The 17,812-nt window shown below is 32.7% G+C and overlaps 1 protein-coding gene across 44 annotated transcripts in view; it reads right to left on the bottom strand.

The window, feature by feature from the left end:
* Positions 1 to 17,812, bottom strand: part of RIMS1 (regulating synaptic membrane exocytosis 1) — a 267,640-nt gene that overhangs the window by 53,911 nt on the left and 195,917 nt on the right. For 15 of the 44 annotated variants that reach the window (XM_087944726.1, XM_087944707.1, XM_087944764.1 and 12 more), the window contains 5 exons: positions 17,525 to 17,605; positions 14,645 to 14,722; positions 12,741 to 12,812; positions 6,443 to 6,552; positions 2,172 to 2,201 (listed from right to left, as the gene is read on the bottom strand). In XM_087944726.1, coding sequence (XP_087800852.1) covers positions 2,172 to 2,201; positions 6,443 to 6,552; positions 12,741 to 12,812; positions 14,645 to 14,722; positions 17,525 to 17,605 — 371 coding nt within the window. The remainder of the gene's footprint in view (positions 1 to 2,171; positions 2,202 to 6,442; positions 6,553 to 12,740; positions 12,813 to 14,644; positions 14,723 to 17,524; positions 17,606 to 17,812) is intronic. The other 29 variants (XM_087944965.1, XM_087944720.1, XM_087944787.1 and 26 more) reach the window with 6 other exon arrangements.

Consider the following 17,812-nt stretch of genomic DNA (forward strand, 5'->3'; position numbering starts at 1 on the left):
ACTTGGTACCTGCCCACACTGCCAAAAGCACCAAAACCTGGTTCAATGACCATGGGATTACTCTGCTTGATTGGCCAGCAAACTCGCCTGACCTGAACCCCATAGAGAATCTATGGGGCATTGCCAAGAGAAAGATGAGAGACATGAGACCGAACAATGCAGAAGAGCTGAAGGCCGCTATTGAAGCATCCTGGTCTTCCATAACATCTTAGCAGTGCCACAGGCTGATAGCTTCCATGCCACGCCGCATTGAGGCAGTAATTGCTGCAAAAGGGGCCCAAATCCAAACTGAGTACATATGCATGCTTATACTTTTCAGAGGTCCGATATTGTTCTATGTACAATCCTTGTTTTATTGATTGCATGTAATATTCTAATTTTCTGAGATTGTGGATTTGGGGTTTTCATGAGCTGTAAGCCATAATCATCACAATTATGACACATCACAGCTTGAACTATCTTGCTTTGCATGTAATGAGTCTATCTCATATATCAGTTTCACCTTGTAAGTTGCATTACTGAAATAAATGAACTTTTGCACGATATTCTAATTTTTTGAGTTTCATCTGTATATGAAAAACTACACAATATATATCTGTCCAAGTTAACAAAAAATAAAATCCTACTCCACACCCTTGGTGTTTCACTGAACTCTTGGATACTAACCTTCTTTTTTTAAGAAATATATTCCTTGCTGACATTTCTAATAAGACACAGTATAATCTTTATGCTTCATAATTATAAAATTATTTGATCTGTTTACCAGATTATAATTTATATTGCTTCCACGTGGTTTGCAATAGCTATGGAGCTTTGAATTATCTTTTTTGAGCGATCTTATTGCAGAAGACAGTGTTGAAATAATCTGGGACACAATAGGCTAAGCCTGAGGGAGAGGTATTTCATAACAAACTCAGAACAGCATCTTTTATGGCATCCCAAGTGACACAAGGCATTAAATTTTAGGATATGTATTAGTCTTCCATCATCCAGACTCTTCCAAATACGATGGGATGACAAGGTTAAAATTCTATAACATGAGCTTCAACTAAGAATTCTAGGAATTGCAGTCTCACCATAGGTGAAAGCCATTGAGGAGACTGATGCTTCTATATTGTCACAATAAGTCTAGGTATCTTCCCTTTTTATAAATTGTTAATCACAATTAATTTATTATTTGTTAAATTGGGAATCCTATGTGTATGTTTGACATATACAATAAACATATGATAGGTCATGTCTAACATACTTGTTCTATAAGGTAAAGGTAAGGGTTCCCCTCGCACATATGTGCTAGTTGTTTCCGGCTCTAGGGGCGGTGCTCATCTCCGTTACAAAGCCGAAGAGCCAGTGTTGTCCGAAGACGTCTCCCTGGTCATGTGGTCAGCATGACTAAATGCCGAAGGTACATGGAACACTGTTACCTTCCCACCAAAGTGGTTCATATTTTTCTACTTGCATTTTTACATGCTTTTGAACTGCTAGGTTGGCAGAAGCTGGGACAAGTAACGGGAATTCACTCTGTTACGCGGTGCAGGAATTCGAACCGCAGAACTGCTGACCTTTCTGATTGACAAGCTCAGCATCTTAGCACTGAGCCACAGCATTCTTCCATGTTCTATAGAGAATATTAAAAACAGCATCTAGGTCCATTTTTGGAAAAAAAATTGATAATACTTTTCAAATATCTTTTTTACATGTTCTATTCAGTAGGATGGGGATAGAACAGAATTATGGAACCAGAATAAAACCCTTCATATGTTTTTATTATGTGCATCAAACACACACTGAAAATTTACGATGCAGGTTTTTAAGCTGAAATAACAATAAAAATAAAGCCAATAATTTAGGAAAAAATTAAAGTGTCTAGAATTCATACATTTTGCAGCCTATTGAATTAAGGGCTACAATTTTCCAAAACTGTAGGACTTTGGGTAAGAGCACTCTATTTCCATTCTCTGCCCCATAGTGAGGAAGTTACCATAGTGATGAACCACTAAACTATGGGTAGCAAGTTCTCTGTAGTCTTAGCTTAATGCAGAGTTTGAATATACACTCTATGTACACATTACAACTGAATGTAATCTACAGAAATGGATTAATATGAAATTAGTGCAGAATAAAGATAACACAGCATGAGTAATGTTAGTAAAATTGACATGGATATTTACCTTTGGATGATGAACTATAAGTCTCTTGTTCTTCAATGAATAAAATGCACGGAATGATGGGAATAAAAGAAAGAAATCAGCAATTTAAAGTTAGACAAAAATGGCGTTATACATGAGAATGAGAAACACTACAGGCTCTGTTGCAACATGCAGAAAATTAATGTGGGGAAACAGATGAAAATAAATCATGAAAAGTTATAAATTCTGAGATCAATACGAAAGTAAACATGCTCAAGCTCACTGAAATTAATTGTCTTCAGTATTTTTAATACTCTGCTGGAACATGGCCTGGAATATGAATTTTACAAGTTCCAAAGTTTAAACATCATTCAAAAGCTGCATTTGATGTGATAAGCCCATAAGAATTGCTGTTTCAAATGTTTATGAATGTGAATCTGTCCATTTTTTCAACATCATTTATCATTTAAGACTTCCACACATTAAAATAAAACAAAATGCAGTCTTATCATACACTACACAGGTATTCCCTTTAATACATTCAGATTAGAATGCAACATATTGTACTTTAATTAGACCTGCCTTGCTTTCAAGTGATGGTATTAAAAATAACAGATGAACAAAGTGTGGGGGAAAGTTTCCATTGTAAAAATGGAATAGCAAAATCATACACACAAAACCAATAATGTGTGTACATTAACAAATTTAAAAAAATGATAGATATTAATTTATGACTTTTCAATGAGCTATTATTACATAATATTCTCCCATCAATTTTTAATATATTTGAATAAGAAATGTCTTTTCTCTATGGAGCCACAATTTACTACTTAAAGATATATTGTATGTCTGAGTAAAACTAAGTATGCTTTCTATAAGACAATACTTCAATGGAATTTTTATGCAAGATTTAAGAGGCATTTTAAACAAAGTATAATAAGCTAATCTAATATATATTATCAAATACTGATATAGTACTAATCATAACACAATGTTAAATACTGCAGAATCAAACATTGTCCTAAAGTCCTAGACACTGATAATATTACCTAGGTAATTAATAAAAGATTGTAAGCAAATAAACAACCTCAGAGAGCACTAAGGACTTTCCATTGTCTTAAGGATATAACAATTCTAGGTTTTGTCTTTTGCTTTTGAACCCGAACAAACTATTCTTAAATTATAAATGAGCAGAATACCACAAAAATATACATATACATGAAGTTGTAGCGTAAAATATACACAGATAGAATGCGCATATTCACACTCGAGATATGTCTTTTTGGTAACCAGTTGTCTAATAGATGGATATTCTTTATTAAATCAAACAATATTCAATTCTGAAAAATGAAAAGAAATGACACCATTAGCCTCTTAAAAGAAGCCAACATCATGTCTTGATGATTTAAAAATATAAATTTTTAAAAAGCTACTATTTGCAAATCAGAACATATTAATGCTTTTTTAAAAGATGTACTGTCTATTGCAACCCATGACTACCTCTCAAGCCTATGTGTCATGCATTTTTTACAGATGCTACAATTAAGCAAGGTATATTAAATAAAAGTTTAGGCATAAGAAATAATACAATGCCCTCATCAGCACATTTTCACTTGGAAGTTCAGAAATAAAGATGAAACCCAGCCTGCAACATTACTTAGTTAAAAAAAAGACAACCCTGCATTTTCAGGAAAAAAAAATCTATTCTAAATCCTGCAAAGACCAAATGTTTGCAGGTCTGAAATGACATAGAATATGACAGTCCTAATTCTTCCCTTGCTGGCAACATGATCTTCTGCAACAAAACATTTTTCCTCTTTTTGCAGAACAAAACTATCTGCTTTGATGAAGAGTGTCAATTCATGCACGGTGAACATGTTTTCAGTTTTTTTAATAGAAAAGACTGCATTACATCAAATGGTACGATAATGTATTATCCACACAGACAACTGAAAATTCAACAGATATATACATATTTAATTAGATTCAATCATTTTAGAGAAAAGTGGTGCATTTGAAATGCCATAATAAGACATTGGCTGTCTTCCAAACATGATACTGACAACCCTATTCCACTAAAATTAATGAAATTTCTAAACTGGCATATATATCACAATTATAGCCACCATTAATCAACAGATTCACAATAACTAGGAAATCAACAAAAGCAAATCACATAATCTGTATTTTTGTAATTGCATATTTTCATTGGATCTGTTTTTCTGTTATCAGCTATACATTGTATCCTCTGTTTTTTTCTTCTTCTTTCTCATTATTTTTGTAAGCATTTTCATACACTTGCTATTGTTTCCCAGAATACAGAAATATTTCAATATGCTACAGGCATATAAAGACAAATGCCGTACAGAATAATTTGTTAAATTCTACTACAAATTTACTGTTTGCAAGAAAAGTATGCATTATCATCTATGAATTATCATACTGTACATTTCTTACACTACTATCAAGATCTCTTCCTACTGACACATGTTCCATATACTCCAGAGTGCAAAAATGGCTGATCTATTTTGATCTTATCCCATTTGTAAAAACAGCACACATTCCAAATTACAGAAATCAAATTCTGTTCATTGTTAAGAGTTAACTAGTTAAAAGTTAGTTCTGTTCCAAGAAGCAATCTCTTTGTAAAATAGCCAAAGTCACATTATTGTCTGCTTTACATTTGCAACTGGACAAGAATACTACATGGCAGAATTTGGGCAAAATTCTCAAGTAAAAACATTTTTCAAGCCATCCAAGGTACACATTTTAAAACTGTATTTCTTTATTACATTTAAAGTGACAGCATTAAAGAAGGTGCAAAAAAAAAAAAAAAGGAAATGTACTAGGCAGATATAAGGACTCACCCTGAATGCCAGCTATGCAGATATGGCACCTTTTAATATAATAAATTGATTAGTGCTTTCAGAAACTAACCAGAAAAAAAAATCTAGATTCACATTAATTTTTTACCAATGTGAAGAATAACAAATCGTCCTTGAGAACAAGTGAAATTCAGTGTGCTGAAGTGTAAGAGCAATCATGTTAGGAAGCCTTTCCCCCCCTATTTTATTAAAATTGCTCAAATCTTTCACTCTTAATAGTTTGACTGATTCCCAATCAACAAAATCCTGTAAGCATAAATTTGATGACAGAATATTTGTAAGAAATTGCATGGACAATTGCCACTTAGGAAATGTTTTTTCACAATATAAATTGTATAACACATAGTATATATGTAGGATCTTACACTAAGAGAAAATATATATATATGAATGCCAACAACAACAAAAAATCCCCTTTCCTCCTAGAAAAATGGGAGATGGAAATGGGCACAATATCATGTTTTGATACTCTAAAGAAGCACAAGTGGATGAACAAAGAACTGTATTAATAAAATTATTTAAAAAAAGAGATCTTAAACAATAACAATACAAGTTAGGAGGCACATCTACCAAAATCCTAAAATAAAATGACCAGTTGATAGGAAACCACGTATTGATCTGGTGCATATTGTATTTTACAATTCGTCAATGAGGTCTCCGTTTTTCATTAGGAAACTCAATTCACATACTATAAATATCGGCAAAGCATGGATATCTAAATATTATTATTTTCTAAAAAGATACTAGGATACTAATATAATGTACAGAAGGAAAAATCTTAAAGCTGTTATTTTTTCAGTTATGAAACACATAATGTAAAAAATATAAATTTTATGAATGCATTGTACATGATTTTTAATTCAAACCTAACAGTTGTGGATTTTCACAAGAAAGTTATGTATTTTTGTAATTCAGTAATTATGTTGTTATTATGGACTAGTGGACAACACTCTTTCTTTCAACATCCAGCCTTCTAAAGTGCAGTTCCCTTATGTTCCTTTGTGTTTCATCCAGTAAAACATTTTCCCCATATTTTCATTGGATTTTGACATGCTCAGAAAGGGATTTCATTAGCCTTGTTCACATTCGTGTCAGCAAATTGCCATTAATTAGCTTCAGCTAACAAAACAAAATAAATGTCAAGATGTGTCAATAATTAGAATGAGGATCTCCAACCATCTTGGGGAGAAAATAAAGAGTAAATGAACACACAAATAATTGATATGTATCTTCACAAATAAAACATGAGCCTTTTTATCACCCATACAATTCACAATATATGTTTTAATATTTTCCTATTTTATCAATGAAAACCAATAAAAACCTGAAGAGTCTATAAAGCAAGATCTAAGATGTTTTTGAAAAAGAAGAGAAAGGAAGAAGAAAACAGAGCTAAGACTTTCAAACTATAAACTAGTTTTTTGATACCTTGCTCTGTACTGCTACTCCTGGTGGGAACTTGTGGAAGCTGTCTCCCCTTACGGCTGAAGGATGTATCTGCTGGAGATGACTGCATGGGACTTCCCGGTTGGCGCATTCTGCACCGAAAAAAATTAACATTAAATACGGTGGTTCTCACACACAACCAAATCAATGAGATATTAGAAATACAAAATATGTTAAAATATCAAGAAGAAAATAGAGACAAACTATCTTATTATTTATGTTCTTAATATGAGAAGTAAGAACGTGTCTAGGTACCAGGCTAGAAAGTGGGAAACTGTGAGTTCAAGTCCCTTAGACATGAAAGCCAGTTGGTTAACTTTGGGTCTCTCTGTCTCTCTGTCTCTGTCTCTGTCTCTGTCTCTGTCTCTGTCTCTGTCTCTCTCCCTCCCTCCCTCCAATCCATCTCGCAGGATTGTTGTTGTAGGGAAGATAGGAGGAGGAAGTTTGTTGGATATGTTTGCTGCCTTCAGTTATTTATAAAATCTATTTGGGAATTTGTAAAACTACCAGTAAAAAGGTGGGCATTTGACAATTTTGTGAAATTAATAATATTATTATATATATAGGTTAACTTTTACAAACAGAATGTTAGAACATGTTCACACATCACCAGGTGAGAAATCTCTGAGAATAGGATTCCAATATATTCTTTCAACTGGTATTTATCACTTCTACATTTCCTCTTTTGAAATCATTGCTTTGTTAAAACCACTGACATAATTACCTTAATATTGCAATTCTCAGTGTGGCATTATTAGGAAACTGCATAAAAATAGCCCAGAACATTTAAACGATAATAGAAAGTATTACAGAGAAATTACAAAAAATAAAATGACCATTTAAGTGGAGCTGTATAATAAAAAAACTACCATTTGCTTCTTCTGATACATGAATGAAAACTACTTCCCCAAGATCCAAAATCAGTCCTGACAGATCAGTGTGATAGCCTACAGTTATAAGAAACATAGAATTTTGCAGATTTCTCTCTGCATCTGGAATGAGGGGAATTCATAATGTAAGAACATGTTCTTTATTGAATTATCAGCATTTTTGCACTGAAGTATTGCAACATCCTAAAATTTTTCATATGAATCCACTGTCCATCAGAATAATGAGAAGACAAAAAACCACCAGATTTTAATTACTAATTCCTTTGTATGATATAAATAATTCAGTGAATGAAGATAAACTGAGCAAAGAATGTAAGAAAACATTAGATATCAGGGAAGTGTTCGTTCACATCTGTGAGGCAAAAACAAATCTTGTGCAGTATATTTAACAGCAACATAATCAAAAATAGAGAAGTTGGAGGTGGTTCCAATAAGTGCTGTCTCCTGTTGGTACTGCATTTATGAGAAAAACATAGGAAGGAGAGATCTTTGAGGTAATACACAATTCCAGACTTTACTCCTTATGAGTAGACTGCAAGTAAACGGAGTTGAGTTTTGAGTTGAGTGGCTGGGAGTTGAGGGATACCATAAAGCTCATATTTGTAATGCAGACTTTCAAGAGATAAAGCATGGCCAAGTCTAATTTCTTCAATACTTTCTGACATTTTTTTTAAAAGCTCTATTGTAAATATTAATACCCTTTACATTAGCAATGTTTTACTGTATTCATCAGGTGAATTGCTTTTTCCTTGGAAAAAGGGTTTTATTTTTTTTTAAACAATTTTTATTAATTTTTAAAAACAATACACAAACAAATAAAACGTACAATATAATAACATAAGACATCTTTTCTGAAAAACAAATAAAACATCTTATTTAAACACAGGATAGTTCCAAATTATCACATTTCCATACAAGCACAATTTAATATGTATATTTATCTTATCTGTTCAACTTCATATCTTTTCCCAACTTCTCTTTATTTCTCCCTTTCCTTCTATTCAATTATATTTCTTTTGCCTTGGATTGTATATATTCATTGTATCTATCTGTCTTATTTACAATTTCGTTATTCTCTTCCAACATTCTTCTAGCGTTTTATTAATTCAAACATAGACAAACAAAACACAAAACATAAATACATAAAACTTCTTTTTGGAAAGCGGCTTACCCCGGCTTACATCTTTTTGTACAGACATAAATCAGATTCATGCTCACTTAATATACTATTTCATATTTTATTTAACATTCTATATTTTCTATATATTTTCTCTCTTCTATTCACTCTCTTAATTCCATTTTATCTATTTCATCTCAGTTTAGATAATTATACTTACATCTTTTGTCTGTTCTCTTTCAATTATCTATTTATCTTTTCTTTCTAATACAATATTTCTCCTGTAATCACTGGTTGAAGTATGACAACTTTTTATTTTCCCCCTAAACTTAACACTTAAAATAATACATACTTTCCATACTGATTCTGCTTAGTACATTGTAAGTAGTACATTTTAGAATAATAAAACAAAAAAAAAGAGAATTCAGTTTATAATATAGTAAAAACAATATTCCATAGGAAGTTAAACTCTATTGTTAAATCTTAAACATTTTTATACATTCCTTTTAATGCATTATTAACTCATATAATATTTCAGTTTTCTAACTTGATTTCAAATACTAATATCTACAATAGTCTTATGTACTTTTGCAGAATCATTTTTTTAAATTATATTTTACCCTTTGTCTGAAAAAACCTGTTTTTTAACATCTTGTTTTAAACCTTTATGACTTCTCTTTCCTTTTCCCTTCCTTTCTTATCAATTCTAGCCTTTTTGCCCCCACCCCCATCTCTCAAACTCCACTCTCTTCATCTTCCCTCTCTGTTGTATTTCTCTTTTCTGTTGCTTTCTGACATAGTATCGATTTTTCATCTTATTTTTCCCTTTCTTGGTTGCTTTTTTAAGTTCTGAGTTCTCCATTTTCTTCCCCCCCTTTCTCCTTTCTTCCTCAACTAAGATCATCTGTCCATTAAAGATGGCTTCTTCTTCTTCATCCCAGCCCTCTTGTTGTTGTATTTCTTGGTAGGTAGAAATCGCCATTTCTAAAAAGTGAAAAATAGATCCAGAAGAGCCCTTGCCTTCTTGTTCCTCTTCTCTTAGCTTTTGAAATTCCATTTGCAATTCTTCAACAGATAATGCCATTTTTTTTAAGAACAACCCAAATGTTTTTAATCTTTCAAGAAATAGTTCCCAAAAATCCCAAAGTCACAAAACAATCCAAATCAGAACAACCTGTTTCATTTAGCACCTTCTTCTTTTTATATTTTCTCTTCCTGGGGTAGAATTCAATTACACAGTTCCAAAGTAATTTTTTAGAAGTCTTATTGCCATTTATTTCTGGTCTTATAAACTCCAAGCAGTCTCCTTCAGTACAATCTTAAAATAAGTTCTTTACCTCTTCCCTCCCACTTGTAGCAAAAAAAAAAATAGTTTTTAATTCCAATGTTCAGATTTTCATCTGCTATTTCCGTGGGGAGGGAGAGTGAGAAAAAATAACTTTCCCTTTCAATTTTCTTCCGCCGCTTTTACAGTCTTCTTGGGGAACAATGTATCATTCAAGCGATTAAATTTCCAGGATGTTTAAAAGTTCCTTGTTGTCCCGGTTCAGCCAAAAACTTTCACTTTCTCCGACTTCCTCCTGCACAATCTTACCCGGCTGCAGGCTTCTTTGTGGCAGCCATTGCTGACCGCCGCTCCACCGCCCTGGGAAAAAGGAGTTTAGCCGGCTGAGGAGGGGGTTTGTGATACCTCCAAGCCCCTACCCGGATCTCCTCTATCTTCGGTTGCCTCTACGGGGTAACCATATCCTCCAGATCCAGCTGGATCGGAGGCACTTCGGCGGCGAGCGCAGCAGGAACCGCGCACGATAGCGGATTCCTGCCGTCACCGAAGCCTTGCAAACCGGAAAACCAGAAAAAGGGCTTTAGATATGATTTTAAAACTTCTGGAAAATATTATATTTTGAATTAAACAGTAAAAAGATGCTTAGAATATGGATTGTAGAAAGTTAACAATAGATCAAGTATTCTGATAGAATTGGAATTATAGTTTTGAATTAATTAGAAGAATGCAAAAAGGTGATTGGGATTTTTTAAAAGGGAAATATGGTAATGGGACCTGGAAAATCTGGCATTAAAGGGAGCTTAAGGACAATAAATTTATTTCATTAAGAAAGAATGAAGCTCAATCTCTTATGAATGTTTTTGCATTTTGATCTTCGAAATTACTTGGTGTGATAGATAGATCTTGCATCAAAAAGTTATAAAAGAAGAAGTGAAGTCCTGAAGAGAAGTAATAATAAAAAGACTATTTTTACTTACTGGATGTATAATGGATAGGAAACAAGTTCTGGGGCTATATTTGAGGGGGTAAAAATTAACATTGTTAAAATTTTAGGGAAGGAACTTTACTGGACTGTTGCTGACAAAGGACAAATGATGAGGCTTTTCTACACTTTTGTTCCTTTTTAATATTTTTTTCTTTTTATATTCCTATATTTTTATAGTTTGTATTAATTTGTATTTTTTCTATCTGTAATTCTTAATTAAATTTTTTAAAAAATAGTTTGCATTTTTTCTATCTGTAATTCTTAATTAAAATATTTTAAAAAGAAATAGAGAAGTTGGCACTGAATCTCCAGGAACTAGGTGGTGAATCTGATACTAGAATGCTTTTCTAGACCTTGACTGAGTACGATATTTTCCCCTAATTATGACTGGGTAATTGCGAACTCTTAGGGCTGAAAAGCCTCTTCTAGAAACATATGGTAGTAGCACCCTTGAAATAACACAATGATTAATATAATCCTTCATAAATTTCTTAAGGATTAATCTTGTCAGACTAAGTGCATGTCATTTTTGTCAATTGGTAGAATGCTGTGGTTATTATAAATCCTGATTTCAACAAAATATTGGGCAAAGTAATTCATGATATTCCAATTAGCAAGCTCATTAACTTGGCAGTAGATCTATGGTTAACTCAGCCTTACATCCTTCCGATGTCTGTAAAATGAGGACCCAGATTGTTGGGGGCAATATGCTAACATTGTAAACTAATTAGAGAGTGCTGTAAATCACTATGAAGCGGTATATAAATCTAAGCCCTATTGCTGTTGCTATTAGGCCAATTCATAACTGAATTAAAAACCATATTCTCAAAATATTCATCAATAATTCCAACTACAAATACCAAGTTCTTCATTTGAAAACAGAAATCAAATATACAAACATAGAATGAAATGGGGAACACTTAGCTTGATAAGGTTCTCAAAATTGTATTGATGAAGCTGAATGGAAGTCAGCAAAGGGATTTATCTGCTAAAATAGCAGATGAAATTTTAAGCCACATCAACAGAAATAGCATTTCCAAATTTTTAAAAAAATGTAATAGTTCTACTCAATTCTGCATTGCTTGAATCCACTGTATCTAGTTTTGGCACTTTCTCCATTTAAGAAAGATTCAGAGAAAATGCAAAAAAGATTATAGAACAAAACAAAAAAATTCAGGGAATTGGAAATTAATTCTTGACATGAAGAGAATTATGTAAGTTTAGTGTGGAGAAAAAAATGTCATAGCCCTTTTGTACTACCTGAAGGTTTCACACTGAAAAAGATCAAGACTTGTTCTCTGATGATCTGAATGGAAGGGATAGAATAAGCATCCTGTCAGTGTTAATTCACTGCAAATAACTCCTAGTCAGGAAGATATAAAGAAAAGTAAACTGGCCTAAGTTAGCTATCCATCTAAGGGTGATAGTGTTTTCTTCTTGTAAATGAGATCATACATTTTTTGCCTTTCTTCTCTTGTTTTCTGTTCTTTGTGAGCAGTTCAATAAACTTGGCTCCAGCAGATCATATGGTCTCCATTCATCAAGCAGATCGGAAGATTTTACTCTTTAACTGGTTTGCTTTGACAGAGCAAATACCATTTCAAGTTTAAAGAGAAATGGATAAAGAAATTCCATTTCGCTTGAACAGAAGTACCCATTGATGCAAAGTCACTAATGAAACCAATTCTTAGCATTCTCAAGCTTCCTGCTGTCTTTCATTATATAATTATGATATCATTACTATAAGACCAAAATTATTGTGCTTTGCTGTCACAAAGATTCCATGCCAATTGTACTTCAAGATTCCATGCCTCCTTGACATAAGTAGACTTTATTGTAAAGCCTGTGAATTTAGTAGCAAGTCTTTGACAGGCTTTATGTATTTAAGATTATGGCATGTGCACAATCATATTAACAAAAAAATATTATGATCAAAGATCAGCATCACGTGCATAATGACAATAACATCAGCAAACTGATCAAGGCACATTGTTGCTACATACCTTTCTGTTTCTGATGCAGAGCTTTTTCTAATCTGTTTTTGGGTGCTATTTCTTTCCACCTTTCTGGGATGCCTGTAAATGAGATGCCAAAAAAATGAAAAAGAGAAGCAAGCAAAATAGAAAATCACAAAGATTTAGCTTGATTTCTTGCAAATGGAAGCATGAAAACTAGGTTTTCTGAATGGCTAGTAATAATGGACTTTGGAGAAAATGCCATATTCATCCATTACTTTAATTCAGTTTCTTGGTGTAGGTAATGCTAACCAAGTCAAATATTTCTCAAGTGCTAAGCAATTCTAAAAGTGATGCTATGGAAAACTTTCATTACTGATTAAAATCCGACAATAAGGATCTGGTAGAGAAGCAAAATTCTCCTGGATTAATATTCAAAAAGATGCTCTTGTATTATACTTGTATGCAGTATAAAAGAAAAGTAGCACAATTTAACTATGATAATAAAAACATTGCTAATAAACTTGGGCAGATATATATGATTTATATATGAATTATATACCAGTAAGTTATAGAAAATACATTTGCATGTGGTAATTGTAAGACCTATTATATATTTTGGCTATAGTTTATACAACTAAACAATAAGAATGTATGAATGTTACATTTAGTTGTTAAATTTAAATAGAGTCAAGCCATCTGATCATAATCCAGCTGTGTTCTTGCTATATTAAACTGAACATCTCATGCCCTATGGCTGTTTTTAAGAAATGCTAAATTATAGACAGGCTGATTTCAGAATCTGAAAAAAGAAAATAAAAGAAATAAAAAATGGGAGCGGCTTCTGTTGAGCTGTTTAAAAGTATTGCACCCTATGTATTTTTCACTGACTCCTGGTATTCAGAGCAACGTTGTTTTGTGATAACCTTGACATGACAGCTGAAAACAAATTAGGTGAAAACATTTTTATTCTTAAATCACAATAAAAAGTATTCAAGCCTGCAATCCACTATCAGCAGGGTCTTGGTGGAAAAAATTAGAGGGGTTTGATCTATTGTGATCAAAGGAACATCAACTGAAGAGCTGGTTAGTTGAGATTTTCTATATGCGTTCAAAGAGAGGCCTAAATTATAGTAACAAATTACAGTAAAAGAGGCCAACTATTAACTTTGGTTTTCATTCCACAGTCTAGTTCCAAGAGTCATAATGCAGGTTTCAGAATCTTGAAACGTAATATTTCTCTTCAGAATTTCAATACAGCAAATCAGAGAGCTTGGGATCTAAGATGATGCATCCCTTGGAATTTCACAGTGGGGTGATTGTGCCCTCTCACTGATAGGCATGCTCCTTGGGATAACATGTCCTCACTCTCACCTCATTTTCTGTTACATTTCATTGGTCTTCTTGATGTCTTTGGCCTGAACTTTTTAATGATTCTGTTGCCTGTTGCATTGTTTGATGGTTTTTCATACATGAAATCCTTCTTGAAAGATCTGTAGATATTGTTTAGCTGTGCTATCTACTATACATTTTTCTATTTCTTTTATATCTGCAGGAGGTTTTTTTGGCAGTGTAAATGACCTTCTCACGCCTTCTGTTATACACTGTTAATAGAAGAGCATCTCATATATAATAGTTTTATGTATTTTTATGGTAAACTAAAAGCAACTATGGTCCATAAACTCCCAGTGTCCTTTAAAGATTTGGTCAAAGGGCAAATCTTAAATAATCTGCTGACCTGATCAGAAAGGGAGCCCAATAAAAAAATGAAGATATTTAAGAGTCACTTAATGAAACACACACACAGAGCAAACATACTTTATGTAGAATATTCTTCAAAGATGTAGAAAATAACAATATAACGTAGCAGAGTTAGGTTATAAACTAAGATTTTAGTATTTAATTTCATGTATTGTACATGTGGAGCTGCAAGACAACTTTAGCAAGGATACCTCTGTATTTCTTCTGGATTAGCACTTAGAAGGTTTAAACTGTCTTGTTTTGGATTGTAAGACTCCGGCAGTGTTGTTCTTCACAAGTTTTTGAAACATGGAAGTGAAAGTTGAACAGAATGGATAGAAACAGACAGAAACAGAGAGATGGTCACATGCAGTGAAGATGGAGACATGCAATCAAGATATTTATATGACAAGAGCATTCCACCAGCAACATTTTTATGTTCTCCTTTTCAGTGTTTTTAAGGAAGATTTTTTTTAAAAAAAGAAAGTGATGTAATAACTGCTACAAAATAAAATGGAAGCCAATAATAAACACTAAAGACAAACATATTCTCAGCAATAACACCAAAGAATATGCATAAATTCAGAAGTAATTTGGAAAAGGCCATTTGGAGTGCTGAGAGTTATGAATTTAGCATCAATATGCATTTTGTTAAATGTATACATTCTGATCCTGAGAAGAGACATAGCAGCTTTAAAAACTGCAGAAAGGTGTCTCAGTCAAACTAATACACATTCCAAACAAACTTTTCCAAATTATTTCCAAAACTTTACATAATAAACTGACATCTCTCCATCCCTGTCAGAAAATGCTTCTCAAGAGCTGCACATGTGCGTATTTTTCTGAGCGGCTTTTAAAAATCTGTGCATTTGTTCTGGTAGCATTTCTGATTTTCTCTTATGCTGCCTCAAAAAAAATTTTTAGCAATACAAATTTAATAAAAACAATAGTGTGCATTTATTTTGCAGAGGAGAGCAAAGGTTAGTTTACAATTTGCAAGAAAGTACTGAGCATTTTTTTCATAGTTATTCTAGGCTGAGATACATATTCTAAGTTGTTATATACACACACATACGGTACAAATTCTAACAACAATGGACCCCAATGCTTCTCTTGTAGATCAACAGCTGAAAAGAAAACATTCTTGAAATTTGGATTGAAGTATGGATGTTTACTTTCTATACAGATTCTTATAAGCAAATATTTTTCAACTGTTACAAAAATCCTGGTTGATCCACAATAGGATTATAGCATGTAAAAAAAGTTCGCATTCAATATCTAAGGAGAAACTTAGCTCCATTTCTCTACCTAATTGTTTAACTAGGGGCACAGCTAGTATTTTTCTACCTGACAGTGTGATAACCAGGCCAATATCAGAACCGAACAGTTTTAAATTTTTGGTTTGGGTTTTTAAACTCTGCCACATATACACTTAGCCTATTAATTTTATCTGGCTTTGCTTCTCAAAAGATAACTGAAATTTTGATGCTTTGACATTGATGAAAAGCTTGAAAAAGATGGTTAACTTTGGCAAGGATGAGTGAACACAAAAATTTCCACAAAAATTATTTTCTGTAACACAAATCCTGTCCACTTCTACATTAACCATTTTTAATAATAAAAGAGACCTTCTTAGGATTAAAAAAATAGTATTTGACATTTCAATACCTGCAGTATTTTGATAATGAAAATATTCCAGGGATTAATTTGTAACAGTAGAGACTTTGTATTTTCAATTCAGGTAGACTTTATTTAAATGTAATTTTATTAAATAATACTTGTGTATAAAAGAACTGCCTTGCTGATGTTTCATGGAAAGTTAAACAAAGGCTTACTACAATTAATAATACCCAGAAACCAAGATACACAATGAATAGATTTTCTGGGAATCGCAATCTCAAATGCATCTGGAAAGGATTACATCACTCTTTCATTCAACAAGACTTTCCTTTGCTCTTCTTCTTGCATATAAATACAAATCTGTTTCTGAGAATCCTCAAAGCATTTAGAGCATTGTTATTAGCACAAGTATGTGCTGATGTTAGAGTTGTAAGATAAGAGAAGATAAGAGAAAAGAGTGTTTCTTTTCTGCTGTTTAATATTAACGTAGATTTTTGCAGCCATAATTCTACTTATAATCCAGAATAAGATATTGAGAAGAGTTGAAAATATATTATCTGAATGTCTAAGTTGGCAGCCCAATTAAAAAGAGCAATTTGTTTTAAGGGACAACATATGAAAAAAAAAGTTTATTATCCAAGAATGATGCAGCATTAAGATTCAAAGAATAAAATCATAATACAACAACAACAAACCAATAGATGATATTTACATATATCACATTTGGCCAATCAGCATATAAAGAGAAATCCAAAGCACTGGATTTAGCAGTTGCCTTGTTCAGAATGTCAGCCACCAAAAATTTTATAAAGAAAAAAAATTATAAATATGCTGTTACACAAACTCACAGTTGTGAATTGAATTATGAGCCATAAAGATAGGGTATAATTTGGCCTGATGTTAGGAAGCCTTAAATCATTGATTTCATTGAGGTGCAACATGCCAAACTTTCCAGAGCTATGAAACCTTGTAGAAAGAGGCTGAATTCCATATATTGCAATGTAATACTAGAGGTTTTTACACAGATGTTTACTAAACTAGTTTATTCCTAATAAGTTGTCCTGTAGAGTAGCTTATGGGATAAGCTTTATATCTAATTATTGGGGAACAAACCTCATAGAATTCAGCGGAACTAAGATATGCATGAGATTTTTCTTTCAATGTATTATAAGGCACAAAATTAAAGTATCATTGTAGTGATGCTCTTGCTACAAAATAGGACGAAGAATCATAAGAGATTAAAGACAAGGGAGCAAAATTTGCTCTACTACAGAGCTCAAATACCTGTTTTTTATGTTTAGTCTCAAAATCTAAAGGAAATGCTTTATAATCATTGAATGAAGTTCAAGGATAACCTTTCATAAAGTTGCAAATTTGGGTTCCTGGAAACTGAAACTTTAACCACATGCTGTTCCTACTTGATGTGCATGATTAAGCAATCTACTTTTCAGCTAGGAGGAACTGACTAGTACCTGTCATCCTCCAGAGATGCATGTTGGATATGAATCCGGGGACTAGTGGGTCTTCTATCTAGTGAGGGGGACCATCTACTTCTGTTTGTTCATTGAATAAAAAAGGAAGAAAAACAGAACATTTAGTGAACGTCATTTTTAAAAAATGCAAAAAAAAAACCTGAAAAGTACCTCAAGAAAAATCAGTGTCTGTTCTGTCTAAATCATGTTCAACCTACAGAAATTTTGTCTGAATTTATATTAATCTGAATTACTTTTTTTTTGGATTAGCAGTCAAGTAGCAATCTT

This window comes from Notechis scutatus, chromosome 1 (assembly GCF_049901735.1).
Source record: "Notechis scutatus isolate UNSWTSFEM ecotype Mainland chromosome 1, rNotScu1.2, whole genome shotgun sequence".
NCBI classification, from domain to species: domain Eukaryota; kingdom Metazoa; phylum Chordata; class Lepidosauria; order Squamata; family Elapidae; genus Notechis; species Notechis scutatus.